Here is a 27379-nt window from a genome sequence, read left to right as displayed (position 1 = left end):
GTTTTTTCTGGCTACTGTGTGAAGGCTGTGTTGGGGGTGGGGACAGAGGGGCAGTTGTCAGAGATACGTACCGGTGGGCCAGGTAAGCCGCAAAGATGGCATAAAAGGTAGAGAGAAGTGAGCAGTGGATGGGTTTGGGAAATGGTCTGGAGGTAGAACCAACATAATTTGCCGACGGAGTGAATGTGGGAGGTGAGAGAAGAATGAAAAACAGCTCCCAGTTTCCTGTTTATCAGGTTCACCGCTATTTACCAAAGAGAAATCTGAAGAGAAAGAGGTTCTAGGTAGGGGGTCACGAGTTTAGTTTTTTTATGTGTGTGCTTTTAAAAAGTATTTATTTTATTTGGCTGTGCTGGGTCTTAGTTGCGGCATGCAGGATCTTTCAGCTGCAGCATGCAAACTCTTGGTTGCGGTATGTGGGATCTAGCTCTCTGAACAGGGATCAAACCTGGGCCCCCTGCGTTGGGAGCATGAAGTCTTAGCCACTGGACCACCAGGGAAGTCCCACGAGTTTACTTTTAGGGACAGGAAATGAGAGGAGTCACTCTTGGCTGTCTCAGGTGTCTTGATGAGGCTGGGTGTCTCGAGGGGTGGATACCCGTAGCTGTGAGCCCAGTGGAAGCTCGCAGATTAGCCGGGAAGATTCTCCTCCAGAATTCAGTGGGAAGGGGTGGAGGGTTTGCAGGGCAGGGAAGATGTTGAGGCAAAGACAGGGCAGAAATCATGATCAAGTAGTTGAAACATCAAGAATCTGAGTTAGGGGGAAGGGGGTCTCGTGGGGGCCTGATGGGGGCGCCTAGGATCTCAGAGATGAAGCAGTTCAGGTGAGGCCAAGAGGGAATGGCCCTGTGGACAGGAGGCTGAAGGGACAATTGACACTGGGAGGTCTGGGAGGTGTTGAAAGTGGCCCTGACATGGAGCATGAGGTCCCCGAGATGACGGTTGTGCCTGTGATGGAAAAGAGCACCTCGAGACAGACATCAAAGTCCTGGGTAACCAAAGACATCACTGGAGGGCAGGAGACCCTGGTGAGGAGAGGAGGGAGGCAGAACAGCAAGAGTGGAGAACAGGAAGTTCCCAGGATGGTAGAGGGAGGACCATACAGTGCGGGCAAGGGGAGGAAAGGAAGGAACGGCTTTCCAGAGCCCAAGGGGTGAGAGCTGCGGCATCCCAAGGGCTGTGTTAGGGGAGCCCAAGCTCTCTACAAATCAGAGACTCTGGGAGGGTGGGCTTGTGGTGGGAGCCGGCTTCCAGAGGACACACTGGCCCTCAGGCAGGGAGGACCGAGCAAGGAAAGAGGAGGGGCAGAGCTGTGTTCTAGGGAATTTCCCTCCTTACCATCTCTCACTGGGACTGCTAACCCCCTCCAGGCTCTCTGCTTCAAATCCAGCCTTCACCGGAGCTGCCAGGGACTTCCCTGGTGGTCCAGTGGCTAAGACTCCATGCTTCCAGTGCAAGGGGCTCAGGTTCGATTCCCGGTCAGGAACTAGATCCCACATGCTTCAACGAGGAATTTGAGTGTCACAACTATGGATCCTGTATGCTGCAACTAAGACCCATGCAGCCAAAAAGTAAATAATTTAAAAAAATAAATATTTTTTTACAAAAGAGCTGCCAGGGACTTCTTCTAAAGTACAACTCCATCCTGCCTCTTACCCATGTCATAAGCCCCACTGCCCTTGAGGTGAAGTCCCTGCTCTTTAGCCTGGTACACAAGGCCCTTCTGGAAGGATCTCACCTGCTGCCCTACTTCTCACCTCTCTCATCCTAAATCCCTACAAAGGAGGATAACTTATGCCCCTCAGGGCACCATGATTCATCAGGCCTCTGGGCCTTTGCACACACCATTCCCTCTGCCTAGAACACCTTTTAAATCTCCCATTCTCACATGATTAGAAAATGCCAAGTCTTTCAAGCAAGAATTTCCTCTTTGGAGAAGCTTCTCTGATGCCCTCAAAGAGTCACGATTGCCCCTTTCATTGTGCCATCAGTCTTCCTCATCTACCTGGTCTTATAAATGTATCCCCTACTAGACCAGAAGCACCTTAGAAAGATAGTATAATATCCATTTCCCTCTCTCTTTTTGGTTCCACATGCAGCTTGTGAGATCCTAGTTTTCTGACCAGGGATTCAACCCAGGGCCACAGTAGTGAAAGTGCTGAGTCCTAATCTCTGGACCACCAGGGAATTCCTTGATATCCATTTATCTATCCTCCATTCCCAGCCCAATGCCTGGGATACAATAGCAGTTAATATTTATCAGTGACAGGACAAAATTACAGCTAATTATAAAAACTAGCATTACTAAGTAGTCAGTATGATTCCTAGCACTGCGTGAGTTTTGTATTTTATATATTTGACTTCAGTCATGAAATTAAAAGATGCTTACTCCTTGGAAAGAAAGTTATGACCAACCTAGACAGCATATTAAAAAGCAGAGACATTACTTTGCCAACAAAGGTCCATCTAGTCAAGGCTATGGATTTTCCAGTAGTCATGTATGAATGTGAGAGTTGTACTATAAAGAAAGCTGAGCGCCGAAGAACTGATGCTTTTGAACTGTGGTGTTGGAGAAGACTCTTGAGAGTCCCTTGGACAGCAAGGAGATCCAACCTGTCCATCCTAAGGGAGATTAGTCCTGAGTGTTCATTGGAAGGACTGATGTTGAAGCTGAAACTCCAATACTTTGGCCACCTGATGCGAAGAGCTGACTCATTTGAAAAGACCCTGATGCTGGGAAAGATTGAGGGCAGGAGGCAAAGGGGATGATAGAGGATGAGATGGTTGGATGGCATCACCGACTCAATAGACATGGGTTTGAGTGGACTCCGGGAGTTGTGATGGACAGAAAGGCCTTGCGTGTTGTGGTCCATGGGGTTGCAAAGAGTTGGACATGACTGAGCAACTGAACTGAACCGAACTGATTTATTTATTTGGCTGTGCCATGTCTTAGTTGGGAGTGCAGGTTCTTGGCCACTGGGCCACCTGGAAAGTCCTGCCGTGAGCTCTTTATTTAAATGCATCACCTTATGTTAGGCCCATAAGAGCTGTGGTGGGGCATAGTGTTTCTATACCCATTTTACAGATGAGGACATTGAGGCTCAGGGAGGTGAAGTGACTGGCCCAAGGACATTGGGCTAGTTGGTGGAAGAGATAGGCTTTGAACTCCAACAAGGCTAATTCCAGTGTCTGTGCACTTAAGCACTATCTTATATTGCCTCCGTGAAAGAGAGACAGAAGACACGATCTCAGAGGACAATGGGGTCACAGAGACTAAGGTTTGCAAGAAAGTCTACAATAAATTGACAGTAACAAAGTCATCTTTTCTTTGAGTCACAGTGTGATCACAAGCACTGTTGGTTGCCTACCCAAAAGCCTGTCTTCCCTTCTTCAGAGCTGTCAGTTTTGCTTTTGTCTGTGAGCACTCTTTCCCTCATAGTTCAAGTAAATCCTGACTGGTCTATGCTAATTTTAGTAGCATCATCCCTCTTGTCTGTGGTTTGTTCCGTGGTGGGCACGTGATCCAGTTAGCTCCTTTAAAATTTTTTAAATTGGGATAAAACAACTCAAATATTATCCTTTAAACCATTTTCAAACACCACATAACTCTTTAAGTGGTTGCTGGACTTGGTTGAAGATGCAATGTCTGGAGCTGCTGCAGCCATCTTGGGATCATGAGGATAGTGGCCAAGACACTGAGGGCGGTGGAATGAGACTAGAAGACAGAATCTGATGTGTGTGGCTCATCAGCTCTTCCCGATACATGAGATAATACACCACCCTGCTGTCTAACATTGTGAGTTGGTCTTCTGTTTCTTGCAGCTGGAAGTATATTGACAAGGACACTGCAGGTGGTAGAACAGTTCTTGCCTGGCAGAGGATGACACGAATTATGAAGAATTTCACTAATCTCTAGGAGCTACTGCCCTGACCGAGCCCACTGACCTTAGGTCTTCTAATAAGAATGATGATCTTGGCCTGGGTTAATAGAAATAGTGACCTGGGACATCATCTGAATAAGCTTGTAGGAACTACAAAAGATGCAGTCATGGCCATACCAAACATTAGTTAAGTATGCTTGCGGTGCTGGGATCACAAGGCTGAATCAGATGCAACATTTGTCCTTAAGGGGCTCACACTGCAGTGGGAGAGATAATTGCAGGCCAGTGATGAGTGACGAATAGCTCTGCATGAAGTCCAGAGGTGGACGTGCGAGGCGGCTGGGTGAAACTTCACGTAGGCATTTTGAAGGCTGGTAAGAGAAAGGTCAGAGAAGGCCTTTCTAGGCAGAAAGACCAGCATGCACAAACTCAGGGCAATATGACACTTTCAGGGAAATTACAAGTCATTTAACATAATGAAAACTGGACTGGCCACTTACAGGCTGTTTGTCTCTGAGCAAATTACTTGATGTCTCTGAGGCTTCGAATTCACATTTGTGAGAAAAAGAAAAAAGAAAGAAACTAAAATGGTTGCAAAATTAGGTAACAGAATTTAGATACAAAGCACAGTGCTTGGCATATATTAGGTGCACAAGAAATGGTCTTTATTATTCACCCATTTTTGTCACATGGTTCTAATCCATTATCTTCTCTGACCCAGGTGGCTTTCTTCCCTTGCTTGCTCATTCCTGAGCCTAGTAGCGAACCCCCCCACCCCCAACTCCCACAGACTTTTCCTCAGGCAGGAAACCCGACCCACTGCCTGGCCTGGGACTGCTTCTAGGGCTGGGTGGTTTGTGTTATTCATTCTCTCTCTCTCTCTCTCTCTCTCTTTTTTTCCCCCTAAATGCAACAAAATAAAACCAAACAAAAAGCCCAACGCCTGGCGTGGCTTGTCAGGGAGTTATGCAAGTGTGTAAAAAAATAAAATAAAATAAACATTGAGTTTTCAGCATTTGGGGCTGTTTGATTAGGCACAGTGCAGAGCCAAGGGCCGGCGAGATGGAGGAGAGGCTGAGGGTAGAGGGGAGGGAATGGGGCTGGGGTGGTGGATGGGACCCAGGACCAAACTCAGAAATGGCTGTTTGCCCCCTGCAAACTTGGCAAAGATCTGATCGAATGAGCCCAGACCCTGGTATTTAGGACCCAATGCTCTGCTTTCTCTGGCCATCCATCCACCATCTCTGCTGCCTGCCCATCATAATACACCAGAGGTCATTCCATCCATCCCCCTGTCACTGTAAATGACCCTGTGCCCTTGTCTCCATAGTCAGTGCTCCCCCTTCCTCCCCGGAGAAGGAGAGTCCACAGCCTGTCTTGATTACTCACCACCCCTACCCCCCACACACACACACATCAGTATAGCTTTTCTGCTCTAACTTAACTCCTGCTAACTACAGTTTTAGCCCACTTCCCTTTACCCAGTCTGAAGAGATGCTGAAGAATGCTGTTTGCCACCCCAAGAAGTGAGTCTCCCTCCTTCTCTCCTTCAGGCTTGATTTCAACAGCATCTGGGTCACTACAGGTGTCAGCAGCCCTTCAAGACCCATCCCACAAACATCAGCATGGTTCCTACCATTTCACCCGGCACTTGCATCCTTCATTTCACTGCCTCTCAAAACAGAGGAGCGCTCTGAAGCTCAGAGAGTCTAAGTAATTTAGGAACGCCACACAGCTGGTAAGTGTTGGAGCAGGGATTTGGTATCTAGGCTTTGCTTCAAGATCTATCCTGCACCAGCTCCCAGTGGAGGGCCCTCACCTGGGTTCCCTGGAGGTCACATTTCCTCGGAACTGGGGAGATGCTCTGAAGAGTTGACTGCTGAGACGAGGAGAGCGTAGGCGGGACCCCAGACTCCCTCGGAGCCTGATCCTTGTCACTTTCCAGGCTCCTGATGGGAAACTGAGGTTTTGGTAGGCTCAAGGGCCTGTTCTGCCCCCAGGATGCCTGCAGCTGCGCCGGTGCTCTGGCCGCTTGGAACCGCCGGGGAGGCAGGGTAGGGGAAGGAGAGGAGGCAGGACAGAGGCTCTGCGCCAGAGTCCAGACCAAGGGGGCAGTTGCCAGCCCTGCGCTCCGAGCGCAGCGCCCCAGCTGAGGGCAAGGGCGTGCGGGAGGGGGGCGACGAACTCCCAGGCCTGGCGCTCCAGTCCGTTTTTTGCTGCGGATCCCGGGAAGGGGGGCCGGCTCGGGGGTGGGACTGAAAAGGGGGGGGGGATTCCCTCCCTCGTGCGCGCCGAGGACTAGCCCCTCTCCCGGCTGGGAGCTCCGGCGGAGCCGAAGCGCAACGGAGAGCCCCAGCGCGGGCGGAGAGCCCGGCGCGGATCGCCCGAGTGGGGACTGTGGAGAGGAGGGCCGAACCGGGCTGCCCCGGAGGACCGATGCGCCGGGTGGGGCGCCGGCCCCGGAGGGCGTGAGCAGCCCGCAGATTGAGCAACTTGGAAACCGGCGGGCGGAGCGCGGGCGCGCTGGGCGCCCAGGACAGTTCCGCGGCGGGCGGGTGAGCCGGCCGCGCCCTCACCCTTCCCGGGCCTGCGCCCGCCGCGGCTGGCAGCGCGGAGGTGAGTCCCCCCGGGAGCTGCCCCGTCCTCCTCCTTAGCGCCCGCTTCCCCTGGGACCTGGGGCTCCGTGGGCCCTCTCGTCGGGGCTTGGCCGAGATGAGTGCCGGGGTGGGGGGAGACCGTGAGAGGCAGGGGACTTCTGACTGCTCTCGAATCAGCGAGGGCGGAAGAGGGCACCTCTTGGGGCTCCTTCTGCAAGCCCTGCCGCCCCCAGCCTCGGCATCCCTCAAGCCTGTAGGCAGCCTCCCGGCGATGCCGTCCTCAACCCCGCAACCCCCTGCGATCGTCCTCGCTCGGAGTTCCGAACTCCCCAAATCCACCAGACCTATTCTCCACCGCCCCCCACCCCAAGCCCCCGAAGCAGAAGCTCTTGATTCCTGGTGTCTTCATCTTGGATTCCCCAGAATCCCACGGCTCCCAGTTACCATCCCCAGACCCCCAGTGCCGGAGCCCGGGCCCAGGCCCGACGTGGCAGACGGTGTGTGCTGCGCCCCTCGGGGCGCTGCGAGGCGGCGCGGTTCACTGTCCCGAGGGTTCGGGCGCCGAGGGACCGTCTTGCTTGGTTGGGGAGAGGTGGCCGCTGTGTGTTAAGCCAGGGCTCCCAGGAGGGCCGGCTCGCGCGCTTGGGGCGAGGGTTTTCTTGTGAAACCCGCCTCTCGGACTTGGAGAGTTCTCTCGGATTTGGGGCGGGGGTGGGGGTGCCAGTCGGGGGACTTCAGGTCCACCTCCCCTCCCCCTGCACCTGCTGGACCTCTCTAGATGATAGGGAGGAAGACTTTCAGCGCTCAGAGTCGTGATGGAGGGACGTGACGGAACCTTTCCCCGCTGCCTCTTGGTGTCGGGGAGCGGGGGTTGGGTCGACCCTCACACCTGGCCTGGCTCTGGCTGACATGCGAATCCCGACAGGTCGGGCGGGCACGTACTTGGTCCCGCCCCCAGCCCAGCAATTCTGCCCCCCGCCGGCCAGCCCTCTCCACCAGTAGCTGGTCCCGGGGAAAGCTAATGAGAAATTATCGGAATGGTTTACATTTTTGGGTCTGTATCCGGCCCCGGACCGAGTACCAATTTATCCAAATAGTGTTGCAGGAAAGAAGGTGAAAGATTGCAAACTTCTGGGGACGTTGAGTCTCCGCCCTGCGGCCCACCCCTCGGACGTGTCCCCCTCCCCAGTGTGTCCTCCCCTCCTGGACCACCTAGTAGGCGGGCCTCTCTCCCCGGCCCCAGCTCTGCCCCTGCCTCCCACTCCTTCCTCAAGCTGGGTCATGCCCTACACCTCTCAGCTCCCCGCCTCTTGCTCTGCCCTTGGTTCCTTCCTGAGCAGCAAACACTGAGCAGCTCACTGACTGTTTGTGCCCCGAGACCCTAACCTCTCCCTGCCCATGAAGTGGGAACAACTGTATTTTCCTCCTAGCGTTGTGGTGAGGAGTCAATGAGAACCTCCTGTGACAGGTGGTGCAGGCATGCCATGAATGTGGATCCCTCGCCCCAACCCTGGCAGAGACAAAGTGCCTTCCTCACCCCCACGGATGCCTGAGCCCGTGGTCACTGCCAGCAGTTCCCAATGCTGGCTCTGCCGGTGCAGCGTGACGGGCCTCCCAGAAGAACCTGCCTGTGCCTTGTAGCCCAGGGGGCAAAGGAAATCAGCCAGAGGAACCAATAGAAATGAGGCAGGCTGCTTAAAAGAAAGTCATTAGCTCCTATCCCCTCTCTCAGCTGTGGCCCCACTGTGGGTGTCTGTGTGTGTACCACTGCACGTGTGTGGGTGGGGGTGAAGAGGGTGGGAACTTCTTCTCTGGAGGGAAGTGGAGTCAGAGACCTGGGATCTTCTGAGGCTTGCTTCGGTGATATTTCTAGTCTGAGACCTGTCCTGCTTTTAAAATCAGATATCACATGCAATCCAGAGTTTTCAACTTTAAAAAAAAAAAACAAAAAACAGAAGATCTAGTAATGTGGAGCCAGTCTTCGGGCCTATCAACAATCAGCTGGAATGGAATAGCAGATTCTCCCCTTAGATGGGGCGTCTGTCTTCCAGTTCACCCCCTCCACACTCTGCAGCCTTCCCATCTGTCGCTTGTATCCCTGACAGAGTGAACACAGCTCCTTTGGAGGGTTGATTCTGTATTGAAACGCATCCCATCCCACGATGGTCGAGGAAGGCCAGAGCCACTTTTCCAGTGGAATTCAGATCTGGAGCCTCCTCCCTGCTTCCCTGCTGAGATCGGTGGGGATACAGGTGGGAGTGGGTCTGAAGATCCTCCCTGGCAAAGGTTGGGTGAGCCTGGCAGGGACCAGACTGAAAGCTAAGACCGGGGAGGACTGAGGGGGAATTCAGAGGGAGGTAGAGGGTAGTGGAGGAAGGGGGCTAGCCTTTGCTGAGCCCTAAAGCCTGGCGTGCTGTAGTCCATGGGGTTGCAAAGAGGCGGACATGACTGAGCAGCGGCGGAGCTGAACTCGGAAGCGCCTTGCCCTGCAGGCGCATGGAGTGCAGAGATGCATAGATCTGTTCTGCCCCAGGACCCCAGGCATACAGTGAGACCAAAGCCTCACAGACCCAGGATTTAACACCAGCTTTGTCCGGTGTGGTCTTCTTCAGTATTTGTCAGGTGGAAAGACTCAGGGCACCCTGAAAATGTATCTGCCAGGGTCCTCAGACCTTAGTGTGAGAAAGACCAGCATTAGAGGTTAACCATATCACTCTGAGTGACCCCTGGGGCCAAGGCAATCAACCATAAAGATAAATGCAAATATGGAAATTGCATCATTGTGCTCAGTGTTACGATTGGTATCCAGATGGTATGAAAACTGTCTTTTTGCTTTTTAGATGACCATTGGAATGTAGACACAAAATATAGTCTTGGTGGAAGAAATTGCAACATTTATTGAGTTCTAGTGTGCCAGGCACCATTCTAAGCAGTTTCATTTAAGCTATAAAAAGAACCACCACTCTCCTGTTGATAAAGAAACTGAGGCTCAAACCAGCTAAGCAACTAGGATAAGGTAATAGCTAATAAGTAGCAGAGGCAACATTCAAAGCCAGGCAGCCTGACTCTGATGTTTATGCCCTTAACCATTGTGGTCGATGGCCAGCCTCTGGGACTGGGGGCTGAAGACCCCAGTTTGATACACTCAGCCAGATGTCTGTAATCTGTGGGTGATGGAAGAGTGTGGTGGGGGCTGGGGCAGATGGGAAGGTTCTGGCAGGTCACACAGGGTGTACTGGAGGGGCAGGTGGGGGCTGGCAGCTGACGGGGCACTTGGGGGTGGCTGGGGGCATCTCCACAGGCTCCGGCCACGGCTCCAGGTGGGATCCATCAGTCTCGTGTAAACACTTCTCACAGGCAGCTTAACCACTTGAGTGTGTCTGGCCTTCAAAGCCAGTGGGAGAGACCGAGGAGGGGTTGCTGAACTCCCTCGTGGGATAATGATTTATCTCCCATGCAGGTGGGCTCCCTGGGGCCTCCCTGGAGGCAAAGGGGGAAAGACTGGGACAGGGTTGGGAAGGGCACTTTCACTCAAGTGTTTCAACTTTCTCATTAGTTAGGCTGAAACGCAGACAACTCTCAGAGCAAACCTGTGAAGCAGGCGTATTTATCCCCATTTCATAGATGGGGAAACAGAGAGGCTAAGGGATTCTTTCAAGGCATCTTAACCAGCCAGTGGGAGAGCGATGCTTCCCTGGCGTCTCCAAAGCTTCCTGAAGACTCGCTGTTTCCTCCAGTCCCTGCCTGAGTATGGGTGCGTGTGCAGCAAGCGTGTGGGCCAGCGCATGTGCAGGCCTCGTTGTGAAAGTGTGAAGCAAGCTGGGAGTGGGAAGGGGGCTTTCATCTCTTGACTCCCAGGTTGGGCTCCAACTTCCCTGACACATTTCACTGGGGAGGGACCGGTTCCCCCTGCCCCCATCACCCGGGCCAGCGGGTCCAGAGACCTGGCTCTCGCTGGGCTGGGGGATTATCCCCATTCTCTGTGTCTCTGGCCAGGGCGGGCATCGCTGCCTCTTTTATCCTCTCACAAAGGCCAGGCCCGCCGGGCCTGCTGTGTCAGAGTTTCTGTGGCTGGGGGAAGCCTTACTTCCTTTTCTCCCGCCAAGCCCGGAGGGCCACGCCGGGTCTGCCAGCTTGTCGGGGACCACTGCTCTAGCTCCAGACAGGTGAAAGGCACAGGGGTGACTCAGCACCAGGGAGAGAAGGCTGAGGGGTCACTTGCCGAAGGACAGAGAGAGTTGCTTGTTAAGAGTCATGATTTTACTGCAGCATGAAGTCTGTAGGCTAGACCTAATGAAGGACTTCCAGCTAGAGCTGGCTCACTTTGGGCAGGGCAAAAGCCAGGCAGCTGGTTTCCAGTGATCCACAAGTTTGATTTGAGTGTCCACCATATTCCAACTACTTGGGTAGCCAACTCTCATCCCACATCAGGGACTCTTGCAAGATAGGAAAAGGAGCCAATCTCTACTACAGGGGTGCCACGTGGGTAACTTGTAACATTCAGACATTCTGAGTTGTCTCCCGGGTAATGCACCACATGGGAGGGCAAGAGGCCCGGGTTGGGGGGGGCCCCAGTGGTACTCTAGAATTAACCCTTCTCTCTCCTCGCCCAACAGGTTGGTGTTTGGAGGTGTCCCGACTGAAGTGACAAAGAGTTCTCCCCATGTGACACCCCGAGGTGCCTTTGAGGAAAGCTCTCTTGGTCTCTTTATGGGCTGATGGAGAAGTAGGCTCCCCACACCCTCTCTGTCCCCAGCTGAGATTATGGTGGATTTGGAATACAGGGCAGATTTGGGATACAGTCCAGGCCTGGACATCCTGCTGCTGACCCAGCCCCGGAGGCGTTAGCAAGAGCCCTGTGCCGTCCACCCCCGCAGAGACCACCCCTCCTACCAGGGGCCTGGAGCCGGCGAGTGACTATGCGGCTTGGACTGTGTGTGGTGGCCTTGGTTCTGAGCTGGATGCATTTGGCCGCTGGCAGCCGGGGGATCAAGGGGAAGAGACAGAGGCGGAGTGAGTAACGGATGGGCCTGGACCACAGTGGCCCTTGGGAGTGGTGGTGGGGAGGGCACTGTCTGGGGACTGCGACCTTCGGCTGTTTCATTCTGTGATGTCCATTGCAGATTTCTGCTTTGTCCATTACAGCTATGTACGTCACTCAGTAGATTATCCAGTTTGTGGATTAATTTATTGAGATTACCCATCCTGTAGATAACTCACTTTGTCTGTTTTCCCTTTTGTAGATGCTGTTTTCTAGATTAACCCCTCTCCTGTGAGGATCCAGTTTGTGGATTATGCCCTTTGATATCACACCGGCTTTGTGTGGTATCCATGGAGATGCTTCCCAGCCCAGTCCCCCTGGGGTGCTCAGTGCCCCCCAGGAGTTCAGGGTTCCTTTCATTTAGTGGTCTGAATACAGCCCTCAAGTCCTTGGGGGCCAGGAAACCCACATGGACAGGCAGTGGGCAACAGGCTTCCCTGCCCAGGTCGTGGGGAAGGGACAGTGGGGCAGAGTATTCATGGGCCTGTCCACCACTGTGGTTTTTAACCCTGCTCAGTGGGATTCAGGAAGCTGCACTGAGGGGTGACGGGGAGGCAGTGGGCAGAAGGCTGGCCCCACCACCCTTCAAACCAGAGTAGCTTCACTCTTCCGTGCTCTCAGGAAGCTTCCACATAAGGTGTCATTGGAAGAAAAGGGCTCTCAGCCTAAAAAAAAAAAAAAAAAATCTCATCATTGTACAAATAGGAAAACTGAAGCTGAGAAAAGGGAAGGGACGACAGTCTAAAAGACACACAGTCAGTGTTGAAACCCAGGTCTCCTGGTTTCTGTGAGCCCAGCCTTCTTGAAAACAGAGCCTGATGGAGTATTTACCTGTCCTCACCATTCTCACCGTCTCTCCTAGGATCCTATCCTAGGCCGTCCTGAGAGCAGGTACTCTATCCTTCCCTCGATGCCTTCAGGGATGGCGATTCAGGACACGCCGTCATGTCATGGGAGTGGCCCCTGGGTATGTGGTCGAGGCCCGATTCAAGTCTGTCTGTCTCTCAGAGTCCCCTGGAAGTGATGTCACGCCCCAAGACGGGCAGCTCCTCTCAAGTCTAGCCCCACCACCTCTTGCTTCACTTCTGAGGCCTTCAGACCAAGGCCCACAGGAAGGGTTGAAAAGCCATGGAGTTCTGTCGGGTCTCCACGGGAGTGGCCAAGGCCAGAATCCAACCCAGAGAGAGAAGCTCAGAGAACTGGTGAAGCTGAAAATCCCTGGCTTAACAAACAATTAGAGACGGTTAGGTTTAATCAGCAGCGAGGCCTTGATTTTCCTCCCTTCTCATCTGTTGCGGCCAGTATTTTGGTCTCCACTGGCCAGATGCGGTTTAGCGATTTATAATCAGTCTCCTCTATTTCCGAGAGGAGAGAGAAAACGAGAGAGGCCACTCACCATCATGTGACGTGCATTAATGGCCACACTTCCGCTGCTGAGCCACACACTCACCTACACCAGAGGGTCAGGAGACCTGGGTTCATCATCTTTTGTACTTAGGAAAAAAAAAAAAGGACTGGCCTGGCCATCAGAATGGGCCGGTCCCAGCAGCAGCCAATCAAATGCAGCCATTGTGATGTTTCCACTTTTGATACAGCCACATCCCACAGCCTGGGTAGCACGTAGCCCAGCGTTTATTACCAAGCGGTGTGAGTGACAGACATTCTTAATGGTGAGATGCAAGGACAGGGAGAGAGGTGGGTAAGACTCAGGGTGCAGTGGGGGTCCCAAATGGACAGAGGCTCAGAGAAAGGTGACTCTTCTCCCTTTTCTTTGAATTAACTTTTATTGGGGCATAGTCGATCGACGATGCTGTAAGCTTCCACTGCACAGTGAAGGGCACCAACCACATGTATACACAGATCCACTCTCTTCCAGATTCTCTGCCCATACAGGTCACTGCAGAGCACCGAGTGGGGTTCCCTGTGCTATAGAGCAGGTCAGCAGTAGTTATCTATGCTAAATACAGTAGTGTGCATACGTCAGTCCCAATCTCCCAGTCTACCCCTCTCCCCACTGTCCCTCTTGGTAACCATACGTTTGTTCTCTACATCTGTGACTCTCTTTCTGTTTTGTAAATAAGTTCATTTGTACCATGGTTTTAGCTTCCACATATAAGTGATATCATATGATATTTGCCTTTCTCTGGACTCGCCTTTTTCGGCTCCTTCTCACTGCCCTTTCCTTCATCTGAAGCCTTCACCTCCTCCCCCAGAAAAGGGTCTGTAGAGTCTCTCTTCCTTGGCCGGAGCCTCATTCACTCTTCTCTTCATTAATTTCTACTGGAGTGTAGCTGCTTCACAACGCTGTGTTAGTCTCTGCCACACAGCAAAGTGAATCGGTTATGTGAATACACATGTCCCCTCCTTTTTAGACGTCTTTCCCATCTGGGTCACCACGAGCACTGAGTAGAGTTTGCTGTGGTGTAAAGTAGCTTCTCGCTAGCTATGTATTTTGTATGTAGTCATGTATATGTCTTGGGCCCTTCCTCATGTGTCCGTTTCAAACCCACAGATCCTGGTCCTGGGTGCAGAGATGAATCTTGGAGCACCCACGGGTGATGGGGAGGAGACAGTTTCAACCTAGTGTAGGGAATGCTGAGGGGAACCAGGAGGGCTTTGGGGGCCCCAAGAGTGACTCTTGAGATGTAATTTTAAAGATGAGCTAGTAAGGAATCTGCCTGCAATGTGGGAGACCTGGGTTTGATCCCTGGGTTGGGAAGATCCCCTGAAGAAGGGCATGCCAACCCACTCCGGTATTCTTGCCTAGAGAATCCCCATGGACAGAGGAGCCCAGTGGGCTACAGTCCACAGGGTCGCAGAGAGTCGGACATGACTGAGGGCTCAGCACAGCACAGGTGATCTGCAGGCCAGGGAGTGGGGGTGGGGGAAGGGGAAGGGGAACCCAGGCAGGGGACCAGCATGTCCAAAGGTGAGGAGCTAGGATGAGGCGCAGACTGCGCAGGAAGTGGGGTGCAGCTGGGGGAGAGCTGGAGAAGTGGATTCCTGGGTGCAGTTCTCAGGAGCCCTGGGGTTTTCACTGGAACTGCTCCGCTCCTTTTGCTTTATACACGGAGGCTCTTTCCTACTGTAAAGAAGGGTTGTGCTCTTAAAGAGCCAAACACCCATGAGGGTAGAACCATGAAAGCTGCCAGGAGCTGAGGGAGCGCTGGGGGCGATGCTGCAGAAATGGGCAGAGGTCAGAGGTTGGAGCCCTTGGTAGCTGCCAGACTGGGAGTTGGCCCTTGACCCTGACTTGAGCTTTGGGTAATGAGGACATCCCCTTAGAGGTCTGAATCAGAGGAGTAGCGCTTGATCCAGCTGTAGTGGGGTGTGAGGGGAGGGAGCTTGTGCAGGAGACCAACAGACCAGTTAAAGGCTATTTGGACCCAGGTGAGAAAAAAGTGCAGGGAAACTTAGTTCACAGTTAAGTTGAAAAATGCCAGTCTTCCCAGGGGGGTGTGCCCAGGGTACCAGGGCACCAGGAATGGAGAGTATGTGGCCTCTGCCTGCTCAGTGAGGCCCTGGGTCCTGTCATCCCTGACTTCACTTCACCTCCACCCACGTAACTCAAGGGTCTCTAAGGAAACTAATTCCTCCAAGACTAGATACCACCCCTAAACCAAGGTCAGCCCTCCTCTGTGTCATGGAGCCTTCCCCTCCCGTGCCATTGATCCTCACCCAACCCCGCAACCACTCATTTCCTGTCCCACTCCCCATACTTTATCGAACAGTAAGCTCTGTTCATAGAGCCCCTTCCCTGAGCCCCTGTCTCACTCGCCTCATCCTCAGCCCTACATTTGGGAGAGTCTTATCCTTTTGTGGAGCCTCACTCCTTACTGGGCTCGCATTTAGAAACAAGGCAGGCTCAACTCTCCAAAAGTTCTTTCCAATGGGAGAAAAAGACATATTAGCTGATAATAATGATACAAGGCAGTGTCTACCGTGATGGATTCAAGTACTGGGGGCAGGGAACACAGAGAAATACTCTCTATCCAGATTTTACCGGAAGGCAAGATCAAGGGAGACTTCCTGGAGGAGGTGACTTTAGTTCTGAGGCTTGAAAGAGTTAGGCTTAGGAGGAGGCAGAGGGTGTTCCTGACAGAAGCACCAACTTGAGCAAGACACAGAGATGTGAAGTAGTGGGATGTATTCAGAGAAATAAAAATAGTTCCCTATTGCTTAGAGGTCAGAGAAGGCAATGGCACCCCACTCCAGTACTCTTGCCTGGAAAATCCCATGGACAGAGAGGTAGTTTTAAGAGATGAAGTGGGTGGGATCAGCTCATGGAAGTTTTTAGGCTGAAGTTCAGTTCAGTTCAGTTCAGTCACTCAGTCATGTCCGACTCTTGGCAACCTCATGAATCACACCACGCCAGGTCTCCCTGTCCATCACCAACTCCCGGAGTTCACTCAGACTCACGTCCATCGAGTCAATGATGCCATCCAGCCATCTCATCCTCTGTCATCCCCTTCTCCTCCTGCCCCCAATCCCTCCCAGCATCAAAGTCTTTTCCAATGAGTCAACTCTTCGCATGAGGTGGCCAAAGTACTGGAGTTTCCCCTTTAGCATCATTCCTTCCAAAGAACACCCAGGGCTTTAGAATGGACTGGTTGGATCTCCTTGAAGTCCAAGGGACTCTCAAGTGTCTTCTCCAACACCGCAGTTCAAAAGCATCAGTTCTTCGGTGGAAGAGCTGAGTCTTAGTTCTGCAGCAGATAGGGAGCTATTGATGGGTTGTGGGCTTCACTCGTAGCTCAGTTGGTAAAGAATCTGCCTGCAATTCAGGAGATCCGGGTCAGGAAGATCCCTTGGAGAAGGAAATGGCCACCCACTCCAGTATTCTTGCCTGGAGAATCCCATGGCGAGAGGAGCCTGGCAGGCTACAGTCCATGGGCTCGCCAATAGCTGGACACGACTTAGCGACTAAATCACCAACCACCAAGAGGCAGGGGCATGACACCATGAATCTGAGTTTTGGAAAGATCCCAAGATGAGGAATCTGGGGACTTGGAACAAGTGAAGTCTCTAGAGAAGAGGCGCTGTGGCCAGAAGCCGCTCTTCAGGGAGCGGGGCTGAGTCACCCTGGGGCGATGCCTGATTACAGAAAGATCAGCTTCAGAGGGCTTTGCACAATGATGAAGGAGGCAAGAAGCAGCAGGGAATGGAACAGACACAGCCCTGACTTCCTGGCTCAGTGCAGCGGGCTCCATGGAGCGCTTAGGAGGCAGGGGGCAGGGTGAGGTAGTGAGGAGTGGAGAGTACGGTGGGGGTAGGAAGAGCAGAACCTTAATAAGCGAGTTTTGTGAAGAAGTTGGAAGAAGACCCCATGAGCTCTTTGAGCACCTTCCCCATCACTGAGCCCACCCATCCTCAATGAGGCTCCAGCCCTGCAAGGCAAGCCCCTTCCCATCATAGGCACAGAAGCCAGAGGGAGTGTGTCAAATTGTGAACCATGCCCTTCTGAGGTCCTTTCTTTGCCAGTTAGAATAAAGCTCTATTTTCCATTTCACGGATGCACTAGGATGGTCGGGGCCTCAGAGCTTTTGCCCAGGCTGTTTCTCTGGTCTGCGCACCCTCTTCACCTAGCCTGCTTGGTAAGGGCACGTCCTCCAGTGTTCTTCCATTCCCCAAAATGTGCAGCCAGCCCTAGGTGGGCATCTGTTGCTGTTCCTCCACGTCCCCAGCTCCTAGCAGTTCTGGACACAGGTTAGGTGTGCAGTGAACGTCTGTGGAATAAACGAGCCTCAGTTTCTCCTGTTGAATCACCGTTGAATCATTATGTAACCTCTGCCACACCCAGCATCTCCTTGGACACCCCCTCTCTCCCAGCACACACAGCCCCCTGCCCTCTGGCTGTCCATCCCCTCACTGCTCATCTTTTTGCCTTGCTAAGCTGAGAACACTTTGATTCCCATCCCCCTGGATAAGTGTCCCTTTCCTCATTGAACTGGCCCTGCCCATCCTAGAGCCCCCCTCCTCCTTGCTCAGCACTCCTTCTCTTTCCTGAACCCCCAAACCTCATGGAGCTCAGCTTCTAGACCCCTGTCCCTGACCCCAGTCTCAAGCCTCAAGGCTGGTCTTACTGGCTGAGTTCTGTCTTGACCTTCTCGTATCCTTGGGTCTTCACTCCATCACTCCCTGCCTCTGTCTTGCTCACAGTCCCCGCTCCCTTCTCCTCACTTTATCCCTCACCTCCGTCCCCTCCGCTAACTGTTCAGCCCCCTGTGGTTGGGCCTGCATCCCACCACTCCACCAGAAATGCCCTTCTTGAGGTCACCCAATCACCTCTTGGCGCATGTGTTGTAGGGTTCCCCAGAGGTCCCAGCCCTGGTCCCCAAGATCTCACCCTCTTCCACTTGGTTTCCATCTCCCACCCCAGTGTCCTCCCATCTCCCCAACAACTCCTTCTCAGCTTCTTTCCAGGCCCTTCCTCTGCTTGTGTGTTGAATGTGAGTATTGCCCAGGCCTCAGCTCTTGATCCTCTTCTCAAGCTGCACCCCTTCTTCCCCAGGATGCTTTCCCCTCCCACGGATTTAATCCCCACAACAGCTCCTCAGGGAGATCCATGCTCCCTCTTTCCACAGCCTGCCTCTTAAACGAGATGGTTCTCCATCTTCACCTTCCTTTACTCCTTAACCACTGACGTCCGCTCTCCACCTCAACCAGGGATGCCAACAGCCTGTTTGTGGCTGGGTCCTTACATGACATCTCAGTAGCACCTGGCATTGGGCTCCCCTCTCCTCCCTTGAGTGTCCTCTTCTCTCGACTTGCATGATGCAACATGCTTCTGAGTGTCCCTACCTGTCTGAGTGCTCCTCCTCGATCTCTTAGCTGACCCTTCTTCTGTCCTTTTATTCAGTGTCTAATGCCTCTCCTCACTGTCCGCTCCCACTTCCCTAGCCATCTCATACACCTCCAGGCCTTTGATGACTGTTTCGTATTAAGGACTCCACATGTCAGGCTCCAGCCAAAATGTTTCTCTTGAGTTCCAGACCTACAGGTTCCGCTGCCTACAAGACACCTTCCCAGGGGCGTGCCACAAGAACCACAAACTCAACCCAACTCGTCATTTCCTCCACTCGAATCCGCTCCTCCTCCTGTGGGCCTTCTCTTGGCGAAGGGCCAGCGGCTATCCCGTCACCCAGGCCTGACCCCTGGGCATCATCCTTGAGCTGTGCTTTCCCCCAGCCCTCACCCCCACGTCCAGTTCCTCACCTAGCCTCCTTGATTCTACCGCCTGAATATCTGTCTTACGTGCATCTGTACCCTTCCACCTGTCCATCTTCCTGGTTCAGCTCCATCTCTTGGAACCTGGAAGTCCCCCTCCCTCCAGGTTTGCCGTCTGTGCAATGCATTCTCCACACTACAGAGGGACTTTCTAAAATGCAGCCCTGGCCATGTCTCCTGTTTTAAGGCCCCCGGGACTCCTTGTGGCCTTTGGAATGATGTCTGTGCTCCTTTTTTACAGACTCAGGCCTTTCCTCCTCTGCCCCCTGCTTCCCTCTGCACTCACTCCACGCACCAGCCATACTGAATGAATTTCAGATGCCCCATGGGCCGCGCTTTGTCTTACGTGTCACTGAGGCCTCTGCAGGGAAATGCGCACAGAGATTTGCTGCTGGTTGAGTGGGAGGCGGACAGCAGGATTCTAAGAAGGCCCTTTGCAAACGTGCCCTTCACTAAAGTGATAAGGGGGAATATGTGAGTTATGGGAATGTAACCACAGACACCCACAAATGGGACACCTGGGTGACTTTGGTTCTTGTTGTTGTGGTTCAGTTTCTCATTTGTGTCTGACCCTGTGACCCCATAGACTGCAGCACGCCAGGCTTCCCTGTCCTTCACCATCTCCCGGAGTGTGCTCAAACTCATGTCCACTGAGTCGGAGATGCCATTCAACTATCTCCTTCTCTGCCATCCCCTTCTCCTCCTGCCTTCAATCTCTTTTAGGATCAGGGCAAGCCAAAAACCTGGAGGGAGCCTTCATTTCAGCCATGAATTGAATCAAATCCTTGAGTCATAGACAACTTAATAGCATTGGAGCGGAAGTGGTGCCTAAAATCTACAGTGACTTATTCATTTGGAATATAGCTGAATAACAGCCCAAAGTAGAAAACCAGTCCCAAGCAGGCTCCCTCATAACCATGTGAGGAGTCCTTTCCTCTTACAACGACCCAACCAACAAGAGTGATATTAAGTTTTAAATTTGTTGATTGGCTACATGGTAACATCGACTCTATATAAGTAAGTTCTCTATTTGAAAAATCAGTCTGGCCAAACTGGTGACAGTTTCCCTGTCACCCCTGGTTCTCATGAACTTTTTCCTCACTGCCTGGAACACATACTGGCTGTGAAGCCTTGTTCAACTAATTCAACCTCTCTTATTTCTTCATCTGTGAAAAAGAGGGGGAAAAAAAGAGTAGTATCCCCCACTGCATGGGTTTTAAGGATCAAATGATACTTGTAAAGCACTGGGAGCAGTACCTGCCACAGGATAAGTGTTCAACCTTTAGGAGTAAGCTACGGAGGTTATGATTAAGATTTTGTTGTTGTTTATCATTATTGTGTTTGCTACTCCCCCCCTCTCCTCTGCTCACCTTTCTCTTACTCATTCTCCTGTTATGAAATCAAGGATCATCCCTGAAGCCAGAGCTCTCCCCCACAGCCCTCCAGAGCAAGCATCCTCATCTCTCTTTTTAGGTGGTGGGAAGGGAGGCCCACAGGGTGCAGAGTTTCGCCCAGGGTCACAGGCCAGGCATTTGACTTCAGGTCCAAGCAGCGACGTCTACGCCATGGGTCCTCCATTGCTGCATGGTCTTCAGCGATCTCTGCTCTGATTCCCCTGGTTCTCTCCTCCAGCCTGTACACAGCTCCTCACTGCCTTGTTCTTCTTTTAATGACTGGTCCCACCCATCCCCTAAGCCAGAACCCCGGGAAGTACCCCAGCCTCTGATTGGTCACAATGGCCATACTGATTGTATTTCCTGAGTATCTCTCAAATAATTTTCTCTCCGTCTCCACTGAACAGAACTTTGTTTAAGACTTTTCCATCTTTCTCACCCGGATGATCTGGTCAGCTTCCTCCCAAATGTTCCTCCAGTCTCTGGTCTCTTCCCAGGCTGCAGAGGACACTTCCCAGCCTGTAAATCAGACCAGACCTTGCTCCTGCTTAAAACTTGCTGATGACTTCTTTATTTCATCAGTTCTGAGAAAGGTCCCCCTAAAACATTGTGAAACAAGGGTTCTGTGGCCAAAATGTCTTGGAAGTGCAGCTGTCTCCCTCTTAGAAAGTTACTTAAAGTCACAGAAGCATAATGAAATGAATTGAAACGTTAATCACTCCCAGTCGTGTTCGACTCTTTGTGATCCCATGGACCATAGCCAGCCAGTGCCCTCTGTCCATGGGATTCTCCAGGCAAGAATACTGGAGTGAGTTGCTATTCCCTTCTCCAGGGGATCCACAAAGGCTGCAAAAAGCCCTGGAGTAGAAAATCCAGTTTAGACTTGTTGGACATGGTGGTTCTCAGATATATTCTCAGATATATCTAATGCAATGGCCTTTTTTCCACATCTTCCTATGAACATTTAGGGGAATCCTGTTCCAAGGAATACTCTTTGGAAAATGCTGCAAGATAGAATTCAAGTCCATCGACATGACATAAAAGGTGCTTAAAGATAGGACTACTTATCTTCCCCTACTCCCCTCCCCACCTCTCCTGTACCCCCAATCTTCCTCAACTTCCTTCAGGTCGCTTTACACCTCTGTGGTCTTGCCCCTAGAGGGCCCTAGTCTCTACTTCCCGATGGACAAATCGTTATTCATTCTTGAAGAGTTCACCCAAATGGCCCCTCGTCTGTGACTCCTTCCTTGGTTCTGGATTCTCTTGATCCTCGTGGCTGCCAGCTTGTGCCCATTTGCAGGCACTGTCTGTACCCTGGAGAGACCAGTCCAGGATAGCCAGGGGTCTTTGCTTCCATGTCCCTAGCACTTGCACTGCTTGTGGTACCTGGGCAGGGCCAGGTGAGTGTTGGTTGAACAAGTGAAGGAGGAAACGAGATCGTAGGTCTGAAACTCAGCCCTGGGGTTGGGGACCTCACTGGCTCAAAGGATGGTTCCAACCTCAGCACCTTTGACATCTGGACCAGATTGCTGTTGTGGGGGCTGCCCCATACATTGTAGGATGTTTAGCAGCATCCCTGGCCTCTGTCCCCCAGAGGCCACTAGAAACCCCCTCCCCAGTGTGATCATCAAAAGGCTTCCAGACTTTGCCAAAAGTCCCCTGAGTAGCAGACTCATCTCTGGTTGAGACCACTGTTCTAGACATAGCTTATTCCAGTTGTCTTCCTGTCTCTGGGTAGGTGGCCTTTTTCTCATTATCCCTCTTGTCCTTAAAGTTTTCTCAGGGCTGTATAAATTCCAGGCTTCAGCACCTTCTCTGAGGATGGTGGAGCAAGTCTCGGGGGTGAGCCTGCATTGCTCCTGGAGCTAAGGGGGCATTTAGGGTGGATGACAGCTCTTGCTGTGCTAGTTCCCTTGAAAGCAGATGGCAGGGAAGGTTTATAAAGGGGCCTTGCAGAGAGCTGCCAGCCTGGCCTGCACTTTCTGAGAAGCACATTCGTTCTGTAGGCTGAAACTCCTATCTACTCACTTTCCATCCTTGTGGGAGCCTGGGAAAGACGGAGGCCTCTCCCACAGCTGCCTCTCACCCTTGCTCCATCCTTGCAGTCAGTGCCGACGGAAGCCAGGCCTGTGCCAAAGGCTGTGAGCTCTGCTCGGAGGTCAACGGCTGCCTCAAGTGCTCGCCCAAGCTGTTCATCCTGCTGGAGAGGAACGACATCCGCCAAGTGGGCGTCTGCTTGCCATCCTGCCCACCTGGATACTTTGATGCCCGCAACCCTGACATGAACAAGTGCATCAGTGAGTGTGGGCAGGGCTGGGGAAGGGTGCTGGAAACTCTGGATATGGGGCGGGGGTGCTTTGAACTGTTGATGGGCTGCAAGAGGGGTGGAGGAGGTATTGAGGAGGGGAGTTCCTGATTCCAATATCCAACTGCTGGCCAGACATCTCCCCAGACATCCCACCCACATTTCCAGCCCATAACATAGCCGCATCTCCTCCCTCCAAACCTGCACTGACTTGTGTTCCCACGGGTGACTCTCAGTGTCCCAACCCATCACCCAAGGCACAGACCTAAGAGCCAGCCTCTCATCTATGCCCCCACCTTAGCCATTCGATAACCAAATTGTGCCTCCTCCAGCTCCTTTCCATCCTCACTGCCATTGTCTCATCCAGGTTCCCATCCCCTCTCTCCTGGACCACTGCAATAACCTCCATCTGTCCCCCAACCCTCATCTGGTTCCCTTCGACCCTCCCTCTGCCCTGCAGCCAGAAAGACGCTTCTGAGACATATAACCTAAAAAAAAATCGGGGCTGGCTCCACTGACTGCAGGGAAATTCAAGCCCTGGTCAGCCTTCTCTCCCCATCCTCCCCACCTCCCATCTCACTCTGCTCCGCTCTCTCACATCAGCTATAGTTTCACGTGCTCCGAAGCACACGCTGTCACACTTCCCTCTCAGCAGGGGGCCACGCGGTGAACCCTCTCTGGTAAACAATGCCAGTGACCCTCTCATTTTGTTCAGAGCCTTGGAGTTTAGCATGCATTTCCAGACCTTCTATCGGTTCAGCCACACAGGCACCTTGGGAGGGAGACAGACCTAAGTGATGGTACCCTTTTCATAGCTGATAAGATCAAGGTCCCAGGGAAATGCCTGAGGGGAGTTCAGAACTTGGATTCTAAATCCCAACTCTGCTGTTTATTCCTTGTGTGACCTTGGGCAAGTCACAGCCTCTCCAAACCTCATCTTCAAAATGTGGGTGTTCGTCTTTACCCCCAGGATTGTTGTGAGAGGCATATGTCAGCCCTCAGTGTCTGGCACAAAACAAACGGAGCGGCTCTTCTTACTTTTGTTTGTGTTTTGCCTGCCACCAAACCCAGGATTCAGAGGCTAGGAGGCACAGAGGAGGGTGGGGTGGGGTGGGGAGTTTATAAGGATGGAGGTGGGACCCCAGGACTGCCCTCTCGGTCCTCGGGGATCTGGGTAGGGCATTCCTCGCTCTGCCTGCTCTTGGGAAACTGGCAGCCCAGACTTCAGGGGCGGGGACTAGTAGGAAGTCAGCTCCGCCCACAGTCCGGGAGGGGCGAGATTGTGAAAGACCCCTCTGGCTTCCAGCCTAGCCCAGCCACCCTCTCCTTCCACCTCCCAGCAGGAGAGAGAGCTGGCAGGAGGGCATCAGGGAGGGACCCAGGACTCTGACCAAGGTGGTTCCTGGAACGCGACCTTGCAGAGGCAAAGGAATTTGCCCTGGGATGGCTCCCCATCCTCCAGGCAGATTCTTTTTTCCCTGGGCAGGAGGAGAACCAGGCTTTGGGGTGCTGTGGATGCCCAGCAGTAGGGGAAGAGGAAACCACACAGCCACTCTCAGGGTGTCATTGTATCCCTCAGTTTGGCTCTGATTAGGTGGTCCTTGGGAGAAGGCTATGGCACCCCACTCCAGTACTCTTGCCTGGAAAATCCCATGGACGGAGGAGCCTGGTGGGCTGCAGTCCATGGCAACCCACTCCAGTGTTCTTGCCTGGAGAATCCCAGGGACGGGGGAGCCTGGTGGGTTGCCGTCTACGGGGTCGCACAGAGTTGGACACGACTAAAGCGACTTAGCAGCAGCAGCAGCAGCAGGTGGTCCTTGGGGTGCCCTGGGATACTGGGACCCTCCTCTCGCCCCACTAATCTCCTGTGCTCTGAATCTAGCTCTCTTGGGCCTCCCCTTGGGTTCCCGGGCCTGGAGCAGGTGCTGGGTTGGGCAGGTGGTGGGTGGGGAGAGTCCCAGCGGCCCTCAGGAGGGGCTGTGTTGGCCTCCTCTCTCCCCGCCCCTTGCTTTCATTTCTCTTTCTCCCAAGACTCCACTGTGGCAGTGGCAGCTCCAGGCCACTGTCCTGCCCTGTGTGGGTGGGTGGGCACGGGATGAGGGGAGGGGTCTGTCTGGGGCTGAGCCAGAGCCCCCACCCCTGGTCTGGCCCTCCCCTCAGAATGCAAGATTGAGCACTGCGAGGCCTGCTTCAGCCACAACTTCTGCACCAAGTGTCAGGAGAGCCTGTACCTGCACAAAGGCCGCTGCTACCCTGCCTGTCCCGAGGGCTCTGCGCCTGCAGACGGCGCCATGGAGTGCAGCAGCCCGGGTGAGCCGGCAGGGTCCCGGCCGGAGAAGGGGTGGGCAGCGCGGGTGGGTGCAGGCTCCCACGGAGAGCGTGGGCTGGGCTCCGTGCAGAGAAAGCTCGTGACGACCACCCCCTGAGTTTCTCTGAGGACTTTTATGCTCTCTGGACTTTAAGGATGCCTCTGGCCCGGGGCTGAGGCCGAGACCAGGTGGGAGAGGCTCCCTGGGGGGTACCTGGGGCCAGGTGAGGAGCCGTGACCCCTTCCTCCCCTTGCTTTCCTCCCCTCCCGCCAGCACAATGTGAAATGAGTGAGTGGTCTCTGTGGGGGCCTTGCTCCAAGAAGAAGAAGCTCTGTGGCTTCCGGAGGGGCTTGGAGGAGCGGACGCGGAGGGTGCTCCATGCCCCGGGGGGAGACCACGCCGTCTGCTCAGACACCAAGGAGACGCGGAGGTGCACAGTGCGGAGGACACCCTGCCCCGAGGGTGAGCTGCGGCCTGGGGGTCAGCGGTCAGCACAGCTGAGGGAGGTCTGATGACCTCTGTTTCCTACCTGTGACCCAGAAGAGGGCTCAGGCCAGGGCCAGATGGGGCACCCTCAACTCAGGACCCCATGCTGTGCAAACCCGTGCCAGGCAGACAGTGATCCACGCAGCTGCGTGGGATGGCGGGAAGCTTCTGTGGTCCTATCCCTCCCCATTGCTTCTGATTCAGGGGATGCTGGCACTGGGGACCCTTAGAAGGGGAGCTTGGAAGGGGGGTGCGAAGGCCCAGAGAGGGGCAGTGATTTGGCCAAGGTCACACAGCCCGCAGGTGGCAATGATGTGGCAGTGGTGTGGGATGGAGGAGTGGGGAGCCGTCCTGCCTGTCCCCAGAGCTGCAGTGCCCTGCTGGGAGATGCCCTCGGGCCACTGGGATCCAAGGTCCAAGGTCTGAGGAAAGAGGAGGTGGTTTGGTTCAGGTGGAGAGTGAAAAGGCTCATGGGACCCCCTCTCAGTACCTGTGTTGCAGAGCCCTGTCCGAGGAGGTCTGGAGGGCACCTGGACCACATCTGGGCCTCCTCCCCACCCCACCCCCCACCTCCCCACCCCCGCCCAGCTTCCTGACCACATCCCTCCTCCCGCTCTTGGCCATGCCCAGGGCCTCCTGCTGTGTCAGGACGCCCTTTGTTGACTCTTCCTGCTGTTGGGGTTCCAGGGCAGAAGAGGAGGAAGGGCAGCCAGGGCAGGCGGGAGAACGCCAACAGGAACCCCAGCCGCAAGGAGAGCAAGGAGGCGGGCACCGGCGCTCGGAGACGCAAGGGCCAGCAGCAGCAACAGCAAGGGACAGTGGGGCCGGTCACCTCCGCGGGGCCCACCTAGGGACCCTATTCAGCCTCCCGGTCCATGCAGAAGGAGCCCAGTGCTGCTCTGTGTGATGAGAGCTTTACTGAACCGGAGCACTGGGGGCAATGCGCACACCCCCTCTCCATACATACAGGAACACACAGACACGTGCACACAGACCCCTATGTCCAAACAGGTAACTGACATACGTGCAAACATGTGTGCGTGCACGCGCGCATGCACACACACACATCGAAGCTACTGGAAGACACTTCTGTCCCTGGGACATCACTGTGTGAGCAGGGTGGGGAAGCAGAGGGGTCGTCTCTGCCCCTCAGAGGGCCAAGAGGCACACACTTGGTTTGTGATGCAACCAGTGGACGCATCAGAGAGAACGTTGACCAGCGTCCAAGCCCAGACTCTGCAGAGTGGAACCTTCTGGAGGAGTTCATAGGACCAGCCTGCGTGCAGACAGCAGCCAAAGCTTGAGAACTGTTCAGCATCTCCAGCTGTGTGACTTTATCCTTGGAGAGTACTGTTACACATTCATATCAGGGCTTTCCTGACTCTGAAAACTGCTTAAAGGTTTATTTCAAATTAAAAACGAAAACCAACTGACAACAGTAGCCACAGGTACTATGCTTCTTTTCAGGGTACAGGGTTTGGTGGAGTACGTAGGAGAGCAGGAAGAGACAGGGCTGAATTTTAAGAGACCCCTGCTGGCCTCCTCTATGGGGCGGGGGTGGGGTGGGGGGGTAATATGCAGGGAGGGAACCAGATTCTCTACATCTTTGTTATTCAGAGGGTGGCCTGTGGACCAGCACCAACGTTATAAGGAGGCAGCTTGTTAGAAATGAGAATTTACAGGTTCCATCCCAGACCTGATGAACCAGAGCCTGCATTTTAACAAGGTTCCAGGTGACTGGCATGTACATTCAAGCCTGAGAAGCACTGCTCTCATTCCCTCGAAGGATGGAATAGAGGTCTTGGCCAGCTTGCAGCAGGAAGGATCCTGGTCAGCTCTAAAGGAAGACTTCCCATCTGGGAGAGGTAGAATCTATATCCTGAAGGGTTATCATAGCACTTTAGGGGGAGGGAGTGTCCAGGACCCTGAGATGGCTGGGGACCACTGGACCCCAGTGGTGGGGTAGATGGCAGAAGAGTGGGTGGAATCCTTTCTTGTCATTCTGAAGTGTCCGCTGGCAGCCATCTGGTCACCAAGCTCTGGAAGGATGTTTGGTTTCCAGCGGGGAGCCAGACAGGGGCCTTGCTCTCGTGGAGCTTAGGGGTTGGTCGGGGGACAGGCATGAATCAAGTAATCCTT

At 53.6% G+C, this 27379-nt stretch overlaps 1 protein-coding gene across 3 annotated transcripts; it reads left to right on the top strand.

The window, feature by feature from the left end:
• Positions 1–6206: 6206 nt before the first annotated feature.
• RSPO1 (R-spondin 1) lies at positions 6207–26681 on the top strand. Of its 3 annotated transcripts, none has more exons than XM_027968041.3 (6): positions 6207–6497; positions 11095–11491; positions 22246–22437; positions 24606–24755; positions 25028–25216; positions 25928–26681. In XM_027968041.3, the coding sequence occupies exons 2-6, from the start codon at positions 11398–11400 to the stop codon at positions 26089–26091; spliced, it is 789 nt and encodes a 262-aa protein (XP_027823842.1). In that variant the 5' UTR covers positions 6207–6497; positions 11095–11397; the 3' UTR covers positions 26092–26681. The 3 variants fall into 3 exon arrangements, with proteins under 3 accessions (XP_027823842.1, XP_042101673.1, XP_060255385.1); XM_042245739.2 differs by lacking the exon at positions 6207–6497 and adding an exon at positions 21109–21184 and having other exon boundaries at positions 11378–11491; XM_060399402.1 differs by lacking the exon at positions 6207–6497 and adding an exon at positions 12382–12486 and having other exon boundaries at positions 11379–11491.
• The last annotated feature ends 698 nt before the right edge of the window (positions 26682–27379 follow it).

Source organism: Ovis aries, chromosome 1 (genome assembly GCF_016772045.2).
Source record: "Ovis aries strain OAR_USU_Benz2616 breed Rambouillet chromosome 1, ARS-UI_Ramb_v3.0, whole genome shotgun sequence".
NCBI classification, from domain to species: Eukaryota; Metazoa; Chordata; class Mammalia; order Artiodactyla; family Bovidae; genus Ovis; species Ovis aries.
This window is presented reverse-complemented; position numbering and strand designations above follow the sequence as displayed.

What these genes read in the sequence shown, in the direction of transcription:
- RSPO1 (XM_027968041.3), top strand. Translation starts at nt 11,398, where the DNA reads ATGCGGCTTGGACTGTGTGTGGTGGCCTTGGTTCTGAGCTGGATGCAT. An exon ending in GGGGAAGAGACAGAGGCGGA is followed by an intron (nt 11,492 to 22,245) that starts GTGAGTAACGGA and finishes CCATCCTTGCAG; the next exon opens with TCAGTGCCGACGGAAGCCAG. An exon ending in GAGGACACCCTGCCCCGAGG is followed by an intron (nt 25,217 to 25,927) that starts GTGAGCTGCGGC and finishes TTGGGGTTCCAG; the next exon opens with GGCAGAAGAGGAGGAAGGGC.